This window comes from Accipiter gentilis, chromosome 24, assembly GCF_929443795.1.
Source record: "Accipiter gentilis chromosome 24, bAccGen1.1, whole genome shotgun sequence".
Lineage (NCBI taxonomy): Eukaryota > Metazoa > Chordata > Aves > Accipitriformes > Accipitridae > Astur > Astur gentilis.
Genome location: NC_064903.1, coordinates 25,124,137 through 25,142,149, shown reverse-complemented (window position 1 = coordinate 25,142,149; position 18,013 = coordinate 25,124,137). Strand labels below are relative to the sequence as shown.

General features: G+C 39.6%; 1 protein-coding gene across 4 annotated transcripts in view; it reads right to left on the bottom strand.

Moving 5' to 3' along the window:
• Positions 1 to 1,368: 1,368 nt before the first annotated feature.
• The window catches only part of LAS1L (LAS1 like ribosome biogenesis factor), a 39,565-nt gene continuing 22,920 nt past the window's right edge, over positions 1,369 to 18,013 (bottom strand). For 3 of the 4 annotated variants that reach the window (XM_049827877.1, XM_049827878.1, XM_049827879.1), the window contains exon 13: positions 1,369 to 3,586. In XM_049827877.1, the coding sequence (XP_049683834.1) occupies positions 3,496 to 3,586 (91 nt within the window). In that variant the 3' untranslated portion in view covers positions 1,369 to 3,495. Of the gene's footprint in view, positions 3,587 to 4,828; positions 5,026 to 18,013 lie in introns of all 4 variants that reach the window. The other variant, XR_007509468.1, reaches the window with a different exon arrangement.

Sequence of the window (18,013 nt, the reverse complement as noted above, 5' to 3'; positions counted from 1 at the left end):
GAGAAGAATCTAAAAGAAATATAGGCTATTACCTGTTCCCCCCTGCTCTGTGTAAAAGGTTTGCACAATTATTTAATAATATGAAACATGTTATACTTTATATATATATATATAAATTTGCTTATTTAATAAAACTGAGCACCATTGGATTACTTGTATCTAGCTTTTTATTTTGTAACCCTCTTTAGATGAGAGCCCCAAAAAGCTGTTTTGTCCAAAACAAGTGTTGTAGTCCAAATTATTTCTCAGTATTTTTAGTTGACTTACTGAAAAATACCCAGATTCTGAAATCATAACATAATGGTCAAACGTTCCATCTATGCTTAAATCTGTGAAGGAACAGGACAAGAATTTTACATTTCTTTAAAAAGCAGAGAAAAAAGTACTACTTCGGTCCCACGGTCTTCTCAGAATAACATCCCTTGTCCATCTCTGTATTACACAGATTTAAAGATCATCTCAATCTGAAATTGCCTGAATTTCTCACCATTACCATGTTTGTTCTCACAATGGCCAGGAACCAGGGGATGCAAAAGACACCACAAAACCAATCAAAACCAATAAAATACCTGTATTACAAAGTTGCTTTTTCCTAATCCCAGGCCCTTTATGCTTAATTTACATCCTCAAGTATATCACTCCTGAAAACAAGTAGTAATTAGATTTCATGGGCTATTCTTACTGTTCCAGTTTTTGCCCCAAAACTGTGACCCCTGGGTCGAGCTGAAGGCGTTGTCAGAGTATCTGCCTTTGGGAATGAGAGAACAGCATATTGAAGACTTGAATAGCCAGCAACAAATTATCATAATAAACTTCCACTACTCTGTCCAATTACTTACATTGAAAAGAATTCAAAAAGTGGAAAAAGCCAGGAGAAAGGGCTCACAGGCCACAAAAACAGTGGACCCAGGCCTTAACTTCCTCAGCAATTCCTCTTTGCATGATTTATTCCATATATATTTATTCCATATAGTCCCAGCTTCTATCTCCAATCCTTTCTATAGCTTCCCTTTAGAGATGGGTTTTTTTGGACAGTGAAAATCTGCCTGGAGAGATTCATTTACAGGGAGAAAGCAGTCTCAAGAAGGCCTGCCCAATGCAAAGGAAAAATCAGGTAATCTAGAAACACAGCAATATTGCCCTTTCTATCCCCACTCAGAATGTGCTTCTAGCAAAGAAAGTAATTAGCATGCCAAAAACACATTTTACGAAGTAAACTTTTACCAAAGGGGAAAAAAATTACATGTAGCACAGTATTTTGCTAATATTGCCCTTTCCTTTTTAAACTGTTATGTTTGCATAACTCAGAAGTACCCAATACAGTAACTGTTTTCTTACTTGCTTTTCAAGTCATTTGAACTGGCTGGATTTAAAGGTTAAGATTATCTATGCATTTATTTTGTATTATTCATAGTAACATTGTCATTTCGCAGGTACTTGGGAAAGCTACAAAATTGTTCCTGTTAATTAATCGGATCAAAAACCCACAAAATTTCATAATCCTGAACAAGGTGATACATAATTGTCTAGGTTTTACACTTCTGTTTTTTAATAGAAGCCCCTTCTTCACTTTTTAATACCCAAAACATTTCTTTTCTCCAGCCATTCTCCCCCCACCCCTTTGTTTCAAGCCTGCTTCCCCCACTACCCTACCAGTAACACTTAGTTTAAATTTCATGCCATTACTATGGATTCTCCTCAAATCTTGGTATTCTTTTTTTTAAAGCATCTGGCAGTTTTGTGCTTTTCTATGAGTCAGCCACAGTGCTGGATTTAACTATTTATTTGACTCTGCAATTAGATCAAAGATCAGGCTTTTATTCCATAATTCACTAGGTGGTGTAATGGCGGATGCACAGGGCAGTAACTACTACAGCTGATGAAGAAACTACAGTGGCACGTGATTTTACCAAGTAAATCTTCACCAAAGCAGAAAAAGGCTACATGCAGCACAGTATTTGCCAGCATCACACTTTCATTTTTGAACTGTTGTGCTTGGTTGCATTGACAGACCTCTGAAGTACCAAATACAATAACTTAAGTAATTTCATATTCTACCAAATACAGTAATAAAAAGAATAAATCCTCTTCACTAAAAATTGCCTAAATAAGCTTGAGGAACTGCTGGGTAAAAGGAGAAATTTCTCAAAATACTAGAAAGGGGAAGGACTTACATGAAAAATCTCTCCTAAAAGAGAAGTTTGTTTTCTTTTGCACTAGCACTACTTGTTTTTAGAGAAGGAAATGTACAACATGTTTTAAATAACTTTTGCCTGTCTGGTAAAGAGCAACTGCAGTAGAACAGGATGACAAAATTGGAACAAAGAAATATTACTTAAATTATGGACATTTAGCTAAGCCTTTACTTGAGAGCCAGCCCACTATACTGCTAAAGTTGTATGTCCCTTTTTGTATCTCTACAGAACATTAGCACATAATGTCAGCAGTAGCTCTAAAGAACTAAAAAGATTCCATCACAATGCTGCACTGACACATTCCTGTTTCTGTTTGGTTTGTAAATACTGCAAATTACCAGACTGACTCAGAGGAAAGCTCTGTCTTACCCTCTAGCAGATACACTCCAACAAATTCTTACTGAGGAGTCCCACAACGAATATATGCTTGAACTTCTGACAGGTAACTGCAGAAGCCTCTAAGTTCCAAGAACCTTTAATACAGGTAAAGAAAACTGAATTTACAAAAAAAATAAGTGGAGGTCCTTTTTCTCGACAACTTTCCAACAAGGTACTCAAGTCCATTACTGCAGTAATCACACTAGCTCTCAGCAAAGACCACAGCATTAGTTATCAACCTCAGCAAAATAACAAATAGAAATAACATCAAGAAGAAAACTAATTAAAAAGAGATAGTAGAGGCCTCAAAACTATCATTTGAAAAAAAAAATGGTGAGAAAAAAAATTTAAAATATATTTATGTGCTATGGTGCATTCAGCCATGCTGTAAACTAGGCTGGATCCCTGATACTTCATCTGAAATCCTAGCTAGATGAAAATTGTAGCACAATCTTATCCTGGCAAAATCATGCAGACTCACATAGGACAATATTTGTGTCACTGAAATAGGCAGGGCTCAATAGCCTGGCTAACGAGGGGAGGACCAGAGGACACTTTGCAGAATACCTGACTGAAAAAGGAAAAACAAGGTCCAGAAAAAAGGTTTGCCTTCAGTCAGTTCTATTTATTAACTATGAAAAAAATTAAGGAACACTGAAGGATTCCCAAATATTCTAACTGTATTTGGCAAACATCAACTAGAGCTAAAAGTTAACGTTAGTGGTTAAGCAAGACAATGGTTATCACACACGGAACTTAAAACACACCACCTTTATAAAATATTGATTTTACATGGTAAAAAATCAGTAAATCTTCATGAAAAAAAATACATCCTGGAGTGGCTGTTTCCCCATCACCATTACTAGTTGTTCCATGCCACTTATCTTGTGCAAGATTGAAAGCTGCAGAGCACTCTGCTGTCTTAGAAAAGTTGAAGGCCACTTTTTATTTTATGGAAGTCATTCTGGGTCCATAACAATCCTCCTGTCACAGGAACATTCAATTCTGCAGAGCTGTGAGAAGACGAGAAATAAAGCACATAAGCAGTGAGCTGGTTTAGAAGCTCACATCACCAAAGTAATGTTGATAGCACCTTAAACTTAACAAGTTTTATTTCGAAAACAAAATGTAATTTCTCATTTTTAGCTCTCAACACTTAGCTGCTGCAATGTCCTTAGTTTTTCATCAGTTCATTCAAGAGAGGCAGCAGTCCTGAGGTACCAGAAGTACCAAAGCACAAACCAAAGGAAATGTTACCAGTTACCAACAATTGTGAGGGAGACATGACTTCAGAAATAACCACATAAGAATTTTCATCTGAACCTTCATCTGTCCTTTGCAGCTAGGAATACAAGCTCATCAGGTGAAATGCTAACACAGCAAGTAGTCAATATGAGGACAGTCTGTCAGAAGGCACAGATGTTACAAAGTCTATACACTCTGCACACAGAAGCTAGCCATTTCTATGACTTTACAAAGAAGTCACAGAAACTAGTGCTTTCAGAGACTTTAAAGGAAGTTGTTGTTTGGTGATACACACAGCACGCCAAATAATTTCTAATTTTAGAAAGTGGTTCACTCAAACAGGTGTAAAATCCCTTTTCATAGCAGAAGTTACCCAGCTAGGGCTGAGTCCCAGGAGGTCCCCCAAACAATGACCCGTTTACATGACAGCTCGCTAACACAGCATACAAAGCAACAAGTAAGATTATTTTACAGAGTGTTCCTAGACATAAGATTATTTTACAGAGTGTTGTCCCCTAAACAATGACCCGTTTACATGACAGCTCGCTAACACAGCATACAAAGTAACAAGTAAGATTATTTTACAGAGTGTTCCTAGACATAAGGCACTGTCAAACACAAGGCTCAAAGAACAGTTGGAGAATGTAAGTAAACCCTTCCCTACCCAAAGCTTTACCATGTGAAGGAACTTATATCACTGCCATATTGTTAAGTAGGTCAGATAAGAGTTTGTTTTATCATTTTTGTTCATTTTATGAGAATGGTGAAGGTGAAAGCTAAATTTTATCAATAAAAGAAATCCTTAAAGGATCCACTTGAAACCTGGTATCTGACATTGTGAAGGAGAAAGAGGGAAAATGTGTTTGTCTTGTGCATGTTTTTCACTTTCTCTATTCCTTATGCCCAAGGAAAGCTCATACACAACCTAGCATCCTCCAGGATAAGAATATATTCCCTGCCTACTCACTGTCTTTACCCTTCAGCACATATTAACTACCCCTCTCACCTACCTGCTTATGCATCTCATCCTTAGGACAACAAAATCCAGTCATTATCCATGACCATGATGAATCCCTTTTTTTAAATGTCTGTGCAACCACTTGATGCAATCCCTAAAGCAATTGCATGTCAGCAACTCCACCCTCAGAAAACTCTCCAAGTGGTCATTATTTGCCAAGTTTGCCCCTCCTGTCAGGTAAAATTGACACTGGGAATAAACAAAAAGCACATATGCTTATTACAAAAACCAAAACAACTGCTTCAGGATGACAGCAGCTATTCAAAGTTTCAGAGATTCCCACAGCAACACTAAACACAAACTTTGACAACACACATACAGAGCATACACCAGAAAACCCACCAAAGAACACAATCTTTTGGGATCAGGGAGGAAGGAACCCCAAGCTTTTCCAAAGTATCCAAGCATCACAGGAACTTATGTCTCATGTTAAAACAAAACCAAAAACCTCTGAAGACAGAAAATAATTTCTGCAAACAAGATTGAGATGTTTGGAAGGTTTTATTTATACAGCAACTTCAAGCTATACACCAAAAAACTCAATGCCTTTTCCAGGTGTTCAGTACAGGAATAACTGGCTATATAGCAGAGGCTGTTTTTCAGAGCTCTTAAGAGACAGATAATTTCTCCTTTAAGGTCAAAACACCTCTTAGACACTTCCTGTTCAGATGAGACACTGCCAGAGGCCTTGCAGACAAAGCCAACACAGAAACATCACAGCTATCACACCTAGTGTAATGACAGAACAGTCTTTCTCTGGCTGTTGGAAACTATCCTGAATTCAGCCTGCTAATGGGATAATTTTTCCTCCCTTGTGATGTATACTCCTCATCATTCATGACTTCACAGACCTGCTGTCATTCCCAGGACAGGGATTCAGGGGACAGACACTGACATCATTCTCTGTCTTAACTATACTGCAAGAAGGTTGCCAAGAACAAGCTCATCATAGCAGATCAACCACTTTTCAGGAGGGAAGAAACTGGAGTATCACCAAACAGAATAACAGCACTTTATTACTTGGGTTTCAAGGGAGAAAGTGCCGTTTCCATAGTAAGTGCTACTTTTTCCCCACAGCCGCTTGCTTCCCACTAGTTTCTTCCAATAGTATATCTGCAAAGACAGCTAAATACGTGACAATGGAGTACAGCCTCACTGGTTTTGGCTGGATTCATCTTTTTTGAACTATTTTGCTTCTCTGAGATCCAGGCTATTCTGTTTTGGAAACAGCATGCTCATCTTTGGGAAGATCTGATGGCAAACCACAGAAACTGTGTGTAAAGGGTTCCACAAGAGTGTTCCACAAATGTCCAAAAGTTCCACAAACTGTGTGATAAGTGGCAGGCAGAAAACTATGAGCAGAGAAAGAACAAAAAATGACTTATCCAGCATCCTTGTGGGGGAAAATTTCATGGATAGCTCATCTGTTGCTTTCAGCATAGGGAAGGCACGTTCTCCAATTTTCTGAACATCCAGAAACAACAACAAAAGCAGAAAAAGAAGTGAAACACAGGAAAAGAGATAGGCTCTTGATTGTCTCTCAAGATTGAGCTCATCTTTAAAAGGGAAGGGAGGTTGTCAACTAAAACGTATTTTTCCTGGTATGTAATCAAGTTTTGCTACAGATTCATAAGAACTATTTAGTAAGAAGCACAGACCTCAAACAAGGCAGGCAGAATTCTGGCGGATTTTAAACAACATAGATTAAACGCATCGTAAGATCACCAAGCACTCCATTCTCATCTGTGGACCTGGTGAATTAGGGCTGCAGCAAGAGGTTCTGCTTCTGTAACATGACTTGTCCAAAGAGCTTTTTCCAAATTAATGTCAAACTCCATGCTCCAGGAAACCCATTCTGCTGTTGATTACCTTCATTTGCTTTAAGTCTGTGGAGCCAGAGAGAAAGACAAAGACAGCCACAGCTTTTAGAAAGGGCGTGTCCCATTGCCTATACTGCAGATGCTTTTTGCAAGCATCTTATGGGTATTTTCAAAGTAAAGTGTCAAATTTTCACAATCTCTCATACCATACTGTGGTACCGCTACAGTCAGCCTGGCAGAACAGCTCTCTGCAGATAGAGAAGTTGGAGGGCTGTATCAAAGAAGCAGCAAATAGCAAACACCCCTTCTGGAATAGCCCATACAAACCCTTTTTGAAGGGGAAGCAGAAAACCCATGTAGCTGCAAGACTGTGGACAGAAGTTTCTACATAGAAGAATACATGAGAAGTAGGCAAGAAGATCTGCTCCCCTCTGCCTCTGGGCAAGTCAGACAACCTTTCTGATGCCACATGGCCTTTGGCAAACCGAGAAGCTACCATGCAAGGGAAATAAGAAGAATGAACAAGCTGCTGTTGTAACACTCCTGATGAAATGTGGATTGTTTCCAGGCACAGCTACAGGAGTAAATCAGGTTCTGCTCCTTTTTATTTCTGGTAACAACAGGTTTTCCTCATGTTTCTTTCTCAGTTTTTTTCCTTGGCCTCCTGCCAGGCTGTGATCTGAGTGGCAGAAACTGTCTGCCCCTCTCACCCACACAAAAGAGATGCAGAAACATGTGTTACTTTCGGCCTGGTATGTGCTTTTTCATTTTCTACATGGGTATTTTCTAGTAATACAAGCTGCATGACACATTACACTGTTCAAAAAATAGCCAAATGGAAGCAGCACATGAGGAGAAAAAAAAAACCACCTCCCTGGCTGAATACAGACGAAGCTCTTGCAGTCCCTCCTCTCTGTATCTCTGCATCTTAGCCCACATGGAAAACAATTATTGGGTGCAGAGGGAAAAGAAACACCTGCTGTTTTCTTCAGAGTCTGCACAATGAAGCACTGAAATCTATGTGTCTGGCTTGCAACTTTTTAGTCTGCAATCAGTATACAGTCAGTCCTCACCATGACTAAATCATATTTCAAAATGCAGTCCAGGCATCTTCCTCCAAAGGAACCTCGTGCTACGGATAAAGGAAGGAAACATTAAACCAGTCAATTAGCTTGATCTAGACCATTGCAGAATTTGATCTGCCAACATGAGAGACAAACTTTTCTTCTGACATATTATTTGCTGCTTATGACCCACATGCTGAAATGGTTTACTGGCAGGCCTAGAAAGAACTCTCAGTCACAGAGGCGAAAGGACAGTATAATACTTGCTAACCTACGAGAACTCTACCATTTAATGTAAATAAAAGCTATTTAAAGACTCCCCCCCGCAGTAAATCACAGATCAAAAGATCTTCAATTCTGAAGCCAGTAAAGAAATGATCATCCTTTCAAAAAAAAAGGCGGGGGGGGGGGGGGGAGGGGGGGGGCAGGGGCGAAAAGACATATCTGTTTCTTTTTCAGGGTATAAGACTCCAAATACTGTTAGGTGAACAGAAGCTGCACAAAGAAATCAAATCCACAACATAAACACTCCCACATTTGCTCTCTGAGTAGCCAGAACTAGGTGCTTCAGAAGACACCACAAAACCGAACAGAAACAATAAAATACTTGTACTACAAAGTTGCTTTTTCCCAATCGCGGGTTCTTTGTGGTTAACTTACATGTCCTCAGATATACTACTCCTGAAAAACAAGTACTAACTAGATTCCACTAGATAGTCTTACTGTTCCTATAAACACCTCAAATTAGTTTTTGTTTTGGACAAAAGTGGTTACGTGTGGAGGCTTCTTTTCAATTAGTTTTTAGGTTACTACTAAAACTACTTCAGCAGTTTATTGCTATTATCAGTTTTCATTGAGGAAGCTGGAAGAGAAATGAGCAGAGATATTTTCATAAAATCACTGAGGTTGGAAGAAACCTCTGAAGATTGTCTAGTCCAATCCCCCTGCTCAGGTCAGCTGGAACAGGCTGCCCAGGCCCACGTCCAGCTGAGTTTTGAATGTCTCCAAGGATGAAGACTTCACAATCTTTCTGGGTAATTTATTCCTGTATTAACTACCTTTAAAATTCAGAGTGACCCAAACAGTTTGCCGGCAGCTATGCCTAGCATGCCCTTTTTCTAAAGGATAAGAAATGTCACCTTTGTGTGCTTTTTCCTGCTCTTTGACAACTCTGCTTTCTGTAATTGAAATTTGTCCCAGGCCTTTCTACTACTGCACTGAGACTGAATTTCTAGAAGACAAACCCAGTATGCTACATCAGATCGCTGCATACTTCTGATGCCATTACATTATTTTTACTGTTTTTTTAAAAAATCTTTAAATAAACAAATTGAGGTTGTTCTTTCCTTCCACAGAAAGGTTTCCGTGAAGTTGTCCTCTGTGACTACCATTAGTAGTGATCTTGAATAGTTTAAGGTAAGCGAGAGCCATTCTATGCCAATAAGCTGTATAAGTTGTGTCCAATAACACAACATGGCTGCATAACAGTGCATTTATTCACACTGATTTGCATTACTCAATTGCCTGGTTTTAAGGGAAGGCGGGGGGGGGGGGGGGGGGGGGGGGGAGAAGGGGAATACAGAAATCACATGCAGCAACATTTAGGATACTGTATCTAACTGAAATGCATTCATTAGGTGTCTTCAGCTAAATGCCCTTTCTTCCGTTTCAACAAAATAGTTCTCGATAGTACTGGGAAATCACAAGGCAAACAGTATCAGGCAGTTGGGTATCAGAAAGTATCTACCATAAGAAGCAAGCAAAGTATGCCATGCCATTGGAATGTGTGCAGATAACCAAATTCAACTGCAAACACAGTGATAAAATACACCAGACTAAGGAAGAACAGATAAACTGGTCAGCCTAATCCCCTTTGCAACAGACAAGTAATTTCTAGAATTCTATATTCCACTTTACCTTGAAGCTGCCTCCATATTCCCTTGCTATCTTCTTGGATTCCAGTTCTCTCCTGCCATTTCCTAATAAACCCAGGAACCTCTCTCTCCCCTCAGGAAAGGGCAAAGCCTTCCCCAAAGGAAAAAAACCCCCAAGCTTCACACTAATTCCTTCCATTCAAGGAAGGGCCCAACAGCTCTGTTCTGGTAGCACAACTCAGCTTTTACAGTGCATCACAACACTACTCACTTGAAAAGACCATATTAAATCTGTAACAGTACAGAACAGTGTAGGCAAAACATTGCTGTGGGCTCAAATGAATGTGGATGTTAGAGAATGTTTTGAGCCTAATCTCAGTTTGTTTGCTAGTTTAGGGACCGAGCTTAATGTTGAAAACAAAACGTCGCTTTTGGTAGGATACACACCAGCAGAAGTGGTAAAGAGGAATGAACCTTTTTACTCACTAACTCAATCCTATTTTTCTAGTATAAAAATCACCTAGACTGCCATGCTAATTCTTCACAGCATCAATGAGTTTCTCTACTCTGGCAAAGGGTGCCTCTTTATTTCCAGCATTCAAAAGCAGGCTAGAGCCAGCTTCCTGCTCTACTGGTGCAACCATGCTTTTCTTGAAATGAGCACGGGTTCTAGGTTTTTCAGATTCTGTTATAACTACTCCAGCCCACTCTCCATCCCCACATCTCTGGCAATAAGAGAACAGAGGTTTGTCATGAAAAATGGTTTGTCATCATCTCTCCCTGCTCCTGTTCATGCATAAATACAGTATGAGGAAACATGCCTCCAGCCATCAAACCATGCCCCCTTCCCACAGGTTTGCTTTTTCTCCAATATCAAAAGCAGTTAAGAACAATAAATTAAAATTGATCCACCTTCTGGATTTGCCAGTGGGTTTTGACTCATCTTTTTCCTGTCTTTTAGGCAAGAAAAACTCTTTAAACAGGTACAGTCTTGTATAGTCATGACACCACTGGTGCCTTAAGGCACTTCAGTACCTTTGTGCCACTAACACACACAGCGTAGAAGGCGAAGAGGTATGAACAGGAAGAGTAGTATGACTTGAAGCAAAGCCTCAGGTTCTTTTGAGGCACCTGCTGGACAACAAGGTCTTGTAACTTATACAAGAATCATGTAAAGAGCAATTATAAATCTTGTCACTGACATTATTTAAAATGAGGTCTCTTCAAAGATGACAACAGCAAATTCTGATTAAAACAAGTTTCAAGACAATTTACAAATTCCTAGAAGCAATTAATTATATACCTCTATGGCGATTTCACCATTGAATATATGCTGAAATTGTTTCATTCTAAAATATGAAGAAAAGGCATGCAGCAATCCATGCAGAAGACTATTTTCAAGACAATATGAATAAAACAGCCTACAGTGAGAAGAAATTGGTAAGTGTGACCTTTGCTATTTTAAGTTTTCAAGGTACTACTTTTCCAGCATGCTTCTGCTATGCTTGTCTTAGCTGATACCACATTCCACTCAAGAAGCGGCTGAACTTTGGGGTTAGCAAAATGATTCTTTATGCACCTACTTTGTAAATTGCTTTGGTTTTCTCTGCAGTAAGAGTTCAAGAAGTACAAGTAATTCTATGCTACACAGAACAGGCAACAGACTGTGCAGGTCTGCAATGCAGCAGTTAGCGGGGACTCATTCTGCTTCTGTAACATAATCATGAGGCACTGCACTGCAGCATAAATCAGCTCTTACGCGATTTCTTCAGGAAGTCAGCTACATCGTGTACATCACTTTCCCTCTTTTATTTCCATGCTATACAAAGAAAACAGACTACCATAGGTAAAAAGTGAATGATACCCTCAACCTTAACTGCAAGATATATATTGATGGCTCAGGCTTGCCCTCCCTTTTTTAAAACAAGGTTTCTAAACCATCTTGTGTAATTGGTTTCACTGATGGTTAGTTCCATGGCAACATCAGTATAAGCCTCTCTGCAAAGTGCCACCATAGAAATTACACCCTTGCCCCCAGGACAGGCATTGCAGAAAAGGTCTAATTCTCTCCAGGGCAATCTACTACTTTGAACTATAAAATGAAACAGCGGCTTCCTCCTAACCATAAAAGTACGAACAATCAATCTACAGCAACTACTCTGTCATGAATTCCTTAATGTCACCACACGTTTGCTCATATCCTTGCGAGCACCAAATAACTAAGCATTATCTACAAGAAAAGCATCAAAGAAACTGGAAAAAACATATCCTTCCAGCTGTCCACTTGCAGATACCAAGAGGATTGTTTTGGCACATGTGAGCAAGAATTTATAATGCAAATCAGGTTTGTCTCTTCCATGAACAGAGGAGCTGTGTGCCTTGGCAAACATTTCTGTCCTGGTTACCAGCAGCTTATTCTCCAAGTCAAGGTAGGGGCCGCAGCCAAGTGTGTAGGCAAGTACTATGGCGCTGATTCCTAAAGATGACCCACATTATTCCAAGGTTCTTGCCTCTGCTAAGTATCTTTAGCAAAATTTCCCATTACAGTTACACAAGCATGGTACAGAGCAGAAATTCCTTCCTGAAATATATTTCAGCTAAGCCTTGAGCCCAAGAACCTCTTGGCAATCTTCAACTGGCTAACAGACAGTTTTTTCTATCCTATAGCAACATATTTGCTCTTCTATGTACAGACAGGTTGACCTAGCATTTCCCCATAGCCATATCCGTTTTCTATGTCTTGCTGCTTCTTTTCATATACCCAGAAGCATAGACCACTTATTTCTAATTTTTTTTTGCAAGCCATGGAATCATAAGCGAGTCCTAGAAAGTAAAACCTAGAGAACATTACCTAAAGCACGGATAAGTAACGACTCACTTGTGGAAAACCATTGAACAGTGCATTGCAAAGAACAGCTTACAAATAAAGAAAATGGTTAATTTGTAACTATGAGAATCAATTTCGGTATCTAATTAGCAATATAAATATTTTTCTCATTTTGTTTTAAAACTAGAGTGACTCTACAGCTATGCATTTTTTTAAAAAAATGTATGCATGTTGCAGGTTGTTTATGACCAAGTATAAATCTGACCTTCCAATGCTTTTTACAGCATGGAGGGGAGAAAAATACCCCTGACAAGTTTGTTATGAAAAAGAGGCCTTTTGAAAAAACAGCCATGCGTATCTCCTATACTATTAACATTCAGGGAGAAGGGAGGATGAATGCATCCTAGAAGATCTTCCAGAGGGTGCACCATGCTGTTAGGGTCCAGATTTAGCTGCACATCAGTTCCAGTATGCAAAAGTGCTTGCATTAGCTCAGATCAAAGGTCTGAGTTCCCTGCCTCCAACTACATTCAAAAGCAGATGCATAAGTAAGCACACAAGCACAGAGGAACAGTGTTCCCAATTACCCTCACACCTGCCAGCAGTTTGTGGATCAGAAACTTGTTGAGCCAAATGCTCAGCCTCATGTTTAGATGCACTTGTTGACATGTGGGTGTTTGTTTTGTGTTTGGGGTTTTTCCTTAAGATCCTTTAAAGATGTGTCTTTGCAGACTACTCAAGCAAGAATCTCAAAGCACCTTCAGACATCGTAACTCCCAGAACCACAGTTCCAGCTTCCATGTTAATGACACTGTGATGCTTTGTTCTTGAAGCATGATAAGGAAAGCAAGTTTTGGAAAACTAGAAATCTTACCCATTTTGGACATTTAACGGATCTGCAAAAATCCTAACAAGTTTTACCTCCCAAAACTCTTTACTACCGCCCTTACATGCCCTCCAAATCCAAAGAAATAGATCACATTTATTCTGATGTCACAAGAGGTGATGTTAAGTCAGGAACAGACTGGAAGCTTTACCAAGTCAACACTTAATCATAACACTCAACTACTGCTTGCCAGTGCTGTAAAACTGCCAAGACTTGAACTGCTTCACACAATTCACTGCAACAACTGACCATCACAAAAGCAGCTACAAGGGTCAAGTTTGCTAAGCAGAAAGGACCATAACACTGAAGGTGCAGCAGGACCAGGTGCACCCAGTGGTTGCTTGCTTCATGGTTCTGCTTTCTAGTTGTTAGGAACTGTCACGGAACACTAAACACAGAGGACTTTTTCTTGTTGGAACATAGCCAAAACACACTGGAAATATTATGTGGAAAACATTTCCAGGTCAGCTGCCAGCATCCACAGCTGAGCCTTTCTTATAAAGGACTAGCAAACAAAACTTCTAACAGTAGTAGGAAGAAGGATTTAGTGGGGATTAAATGAAAGCAGACAAAACCAAAGTAAAAGCCATGAGAACACAGTTAATTACCTTGCTGATGACAAAGCAGTAGAAACTGCAAGGTATTTTGCCAGCTGCAGGAGCGGCTAAAAGTATACTGATGTCACAGACTTTTGAGGAATTTGGGATATAGGAGAATGCTGTCATGGTGATAAATCTCAATTCTTCACCTTCCCTGTAAGAGTATGGGAGCATATTGCCACTGTTGGCACTTGTATTCAACAAAACAAACAACTACCTGCTCACTCTCATGACCACAGATGGTGGAAGCTGCAGCAGAATGACCACTGGTATGGGGAGGGAAAAGGAGGCAAAGCAGCTGGGGCTGGGACACCAACAAAAGAACCACCAGATCATCTCTCTAACTACCTGCAACTAGAGGATTAGAAGTAAAAGAAACGGACGCAGATTACCAAAGATCCTAAATCACTCCTGTTACGATATAATGTGTGGAATAAAAGTGGCAATGATAAAATATTGGTAAGCACATCAGCTGCAAAAATCCGGCAGCACCATAGCAATAGCTTCTGCTTGCTGTTTTCTCTCCAAAAATACTCGCATTTCTCAGGAATTCAGAAATAGAAAAGCCTGGTGGCTTTTTTCCTCTTTTGGGGGTCTTTTGCACTGCCCCTCCTGCTATTAAGTATAGCATATTAGGTAAGAGGAATTTGGCAAGGATGGAGTTTGTATAACCTCATCTCGGCTCCCTTTCCCACAGAAGACTGGACCAGATGATCTTTCGAGGTCCTTTCCAGCCTGGGTTATTCTATGATATCACGTTATTTGGAATGGAGCAGAGATGCACATGAGATGACTTACATTTCATGGTAATTTGACGAAAATTTTCTGTTCTTAATTCTATTCTAAATTTTATTTAACGGAGATGTTTCCACACTCGAGAGTAAAGCTGTAACTAATCACACTTCAATACTAGCACTCACTTTAACTCCTGCTGACACTAGCAAAGATTTTGTTGATGTCCAAAGCAAAATGGCAAAAAAACATTTTTTAGTAATTTTAGCAAATGTTTATTAAAAAACTTAATTGAGTAATATGTGCTGTGGATTTTCAGACAGCAGACTTTCATATGGCCAAGTTCTATCTCCTTTAACATCTACATCAGTGGTATGATATAAAGTTTGTATCTAGAGCAATTCCTTTGCTTGTAGAGCAGAATCTGGAATCACTAGGTGATTTTTAATTCCTGTTACTCTAAAAACCACTCCAAGAAATATACTGGGATTATAGAACACTTGAAGCCTACAACACACGTCAGAAAGGGCACATGCTAAAGCTGGTTTCAAGTAGCAGCTTACAAACGAGCCAGAACAGTGAATCACACTACTCCACATACACTTCATTACAGCCTTCATAATGATGACTACAGCTACCATGTGTAGAAAAATCAAACGAGCCAACAAGGATCAGATTAAGAAACCCCTATCCATCTCATCAGAGCCTGCTGGCTAGATGCCAAATGGTACTAGTTACTGCAGCTAATTAGAATTCTGCTGCAGAATTCTTATTCTTATCAGTGATCTCGCCCACCTAAATATCAAGTCAAACAGCTTTATGTATGAAGTCTCTGAGATCAAGTATTCTATCATTTGTGACTACAGTGAGAGTGCTGGGGCTCTGCAGACTAGAAGCAGATATGCAAATCCCAGGAATTTGCCTTATTCCCAACATGGAACATGTTGCAAGAAACATGATCCATGGCTGGCTGACACCAAAGGGCTCTTCTACTGAATCAAAAGGGGTTTTCTGCATCTAGTATAGATTTACTCTTCTTTTGGGAATGATAAACTATCAGAAGACAAATGGTTACCTGCTCTCTTCATAGTCTGAGAAGAAATTTGTGCAGCACTCAAAGCATAGGTCTTGTCAGTGATTAACATCATTCAGGAAGACTCAAAAGGATAACTTATTTAACCTCTTGATTATAAAGAGAGGCAGGTTTGGTCCTGCCTCTAGTAGAAATGTTGGAACCAATGACTTCATTAAGTATTTGGACAGTTAGAAAGAGGAGCAGTAGGAAAGGAGATTTTCTTTTTGATTACTGAGCAATCTCCAAGATGCTAATTTTACATTTCAATTGGATGAATCAAGCGGAAACAATACTCTCTCAGCAGGCCTGAACTGACAAAAGAGCAGACTAGTCCCTGGGAGGATGACCAAGAAGGTAGAGAAGAATGGAAACCTTGCTCTTTGGAAGGTTTGAACTGGAAGCTAACCTGAAGACAACTCTGAATATGTGAAAATACATGCAAAAGCTCTTTCCAGTGCAACACCCCAGGCTGCATGACTGTCACTGTTACTCACATTTTTTGGAAGCTACTAGATTGGGCCCATTGGGCTACTAGACTGGGCCCATCAACTACAGGGAAAGAATCACTGATTAGAAAGTTATCCTATCAAGCATTTAATAACATAACTGCCATTCATTTATATTCTGAAGTATTCCTTGGATTAAGATACATATAAGCCCATCTCCTATTGTGTATGTGATGAAACTGATTTGACAGCTCACAGCGTTCAAGTTCCTTTGACTTCAAAGGGTGAAATAATGATCCTATTAAAATGTCTTCAGTGAGATGGTTTAACTGGATAAGCTTCATTTAGTAACAGAGGTGATCTAACTAAAGCTTTATAGAATGCTACCATTATTTCCATGACAACCTGTGTTTCTTTACTGAGGTCAGATCTGCAGCTTAAATTACTAGCTGCAGCTCTGAAAAGGTCACATAGCAATGCAACATACTGTGGCCGAGGATCAGAGCCCCAGTTAATAGAAACTAAGTTTTCAAGCCTGCTGAGGCTGTGCTAGTAACTTCCAAACTGCTAAACAGCAGTATCTCATAATCCTTACAGTGGTTTCTTTTAGAAAGAGCAGGAGGAGTGAAGATGGTAAGATTATAAACTAGCTTCCTCAAAGGATACCATGGAAATAACATTTTTGATTGCCAATTATGCCACTGCATTTAACTTTCAGATACTGCAAAAGACCAAAGGAGTGCAAAACAAAAGTACATTCCTAGAAGGGAATGAGAACGGCAGCAATTACAAATAGCAGCTCTCAGACTTGATGACAGGAAAAGATGAAGGAGACAAATGCAGAGAGGTAAGCATTGAGAATATTCTTTCAGCTTCGAAGGATGACTGTTAGGGCTTCATGAAGTAACTTCCTATGATACTGGTGAGCTGTCACAGCAATACAGGTAGCAGTAACTTCTTTCTGATGGTGTCCATCAACAATGCAAGCATACTGTCAGACTAATGCAGTACAAACAAGCAGGAAGAGTCTCCTCTTGCCATGGGGTAGGGTGAGAAGAGAGTTTGTCTCATGCTGGGTTAACCATAGGATGAATAACTGGGACTGCAGTGACATAGACTTTACTCAGGAACCGTACTATAGTCTCCATTTCAAGCATTCATAAGAGACACGTTTGCATTCACTGATTTGAAACTCTCAGCATATTCGCCACCCCAGTTATGTAAAGCCAATTCCTTCCTCAGATGTTAGAAAAGTAATCTGCAGTCAATGACTTCCTGTGGCTACCTTCTCTCCTCACCCTCAGGCTTTTCCACTAATTGCACCTCAAAGTGCTTCAGCAAACCACTGTGCATTTTAGAATGACTCCTCTTATACCTTCTTATACAAGGTTAGCTAGTCTGGGAAAACTGACATTGGGGGAGACTAAGTGAGTTCTGAGGCTTCTAGTCTTGAACACTTTAATTGCAAGGCCACAGTTCTTCCCATTAAAGTTATTAATCCCAGCGTATCACCAGACAGATTCTACATCAGCTCTCAGTAGCCTGTTTTAAAAATTCTGCACTTCCAGACTAGTAATTCTACGGAAGACTGTATCTTACTAACAGCATCAGACAACACCGAAAGTTGTCAGCAGAGTCCAAAGAGCGGACTGTTACACTATTACACCAGCACTGCAAAGGTCCTTTCAAACACACACATTACTTGAAAACTTCATGAGAAGCACAGTTAGTAGGTATTACAGATAGTAGTAGATATTTGGGTCAAACTATTTAGTCAAACAGAAGTAAAATGGAAATCTCATCCTTAATTTTTCACACCATATAGTACAAGGCACAGAGAGACAAATGCATTTC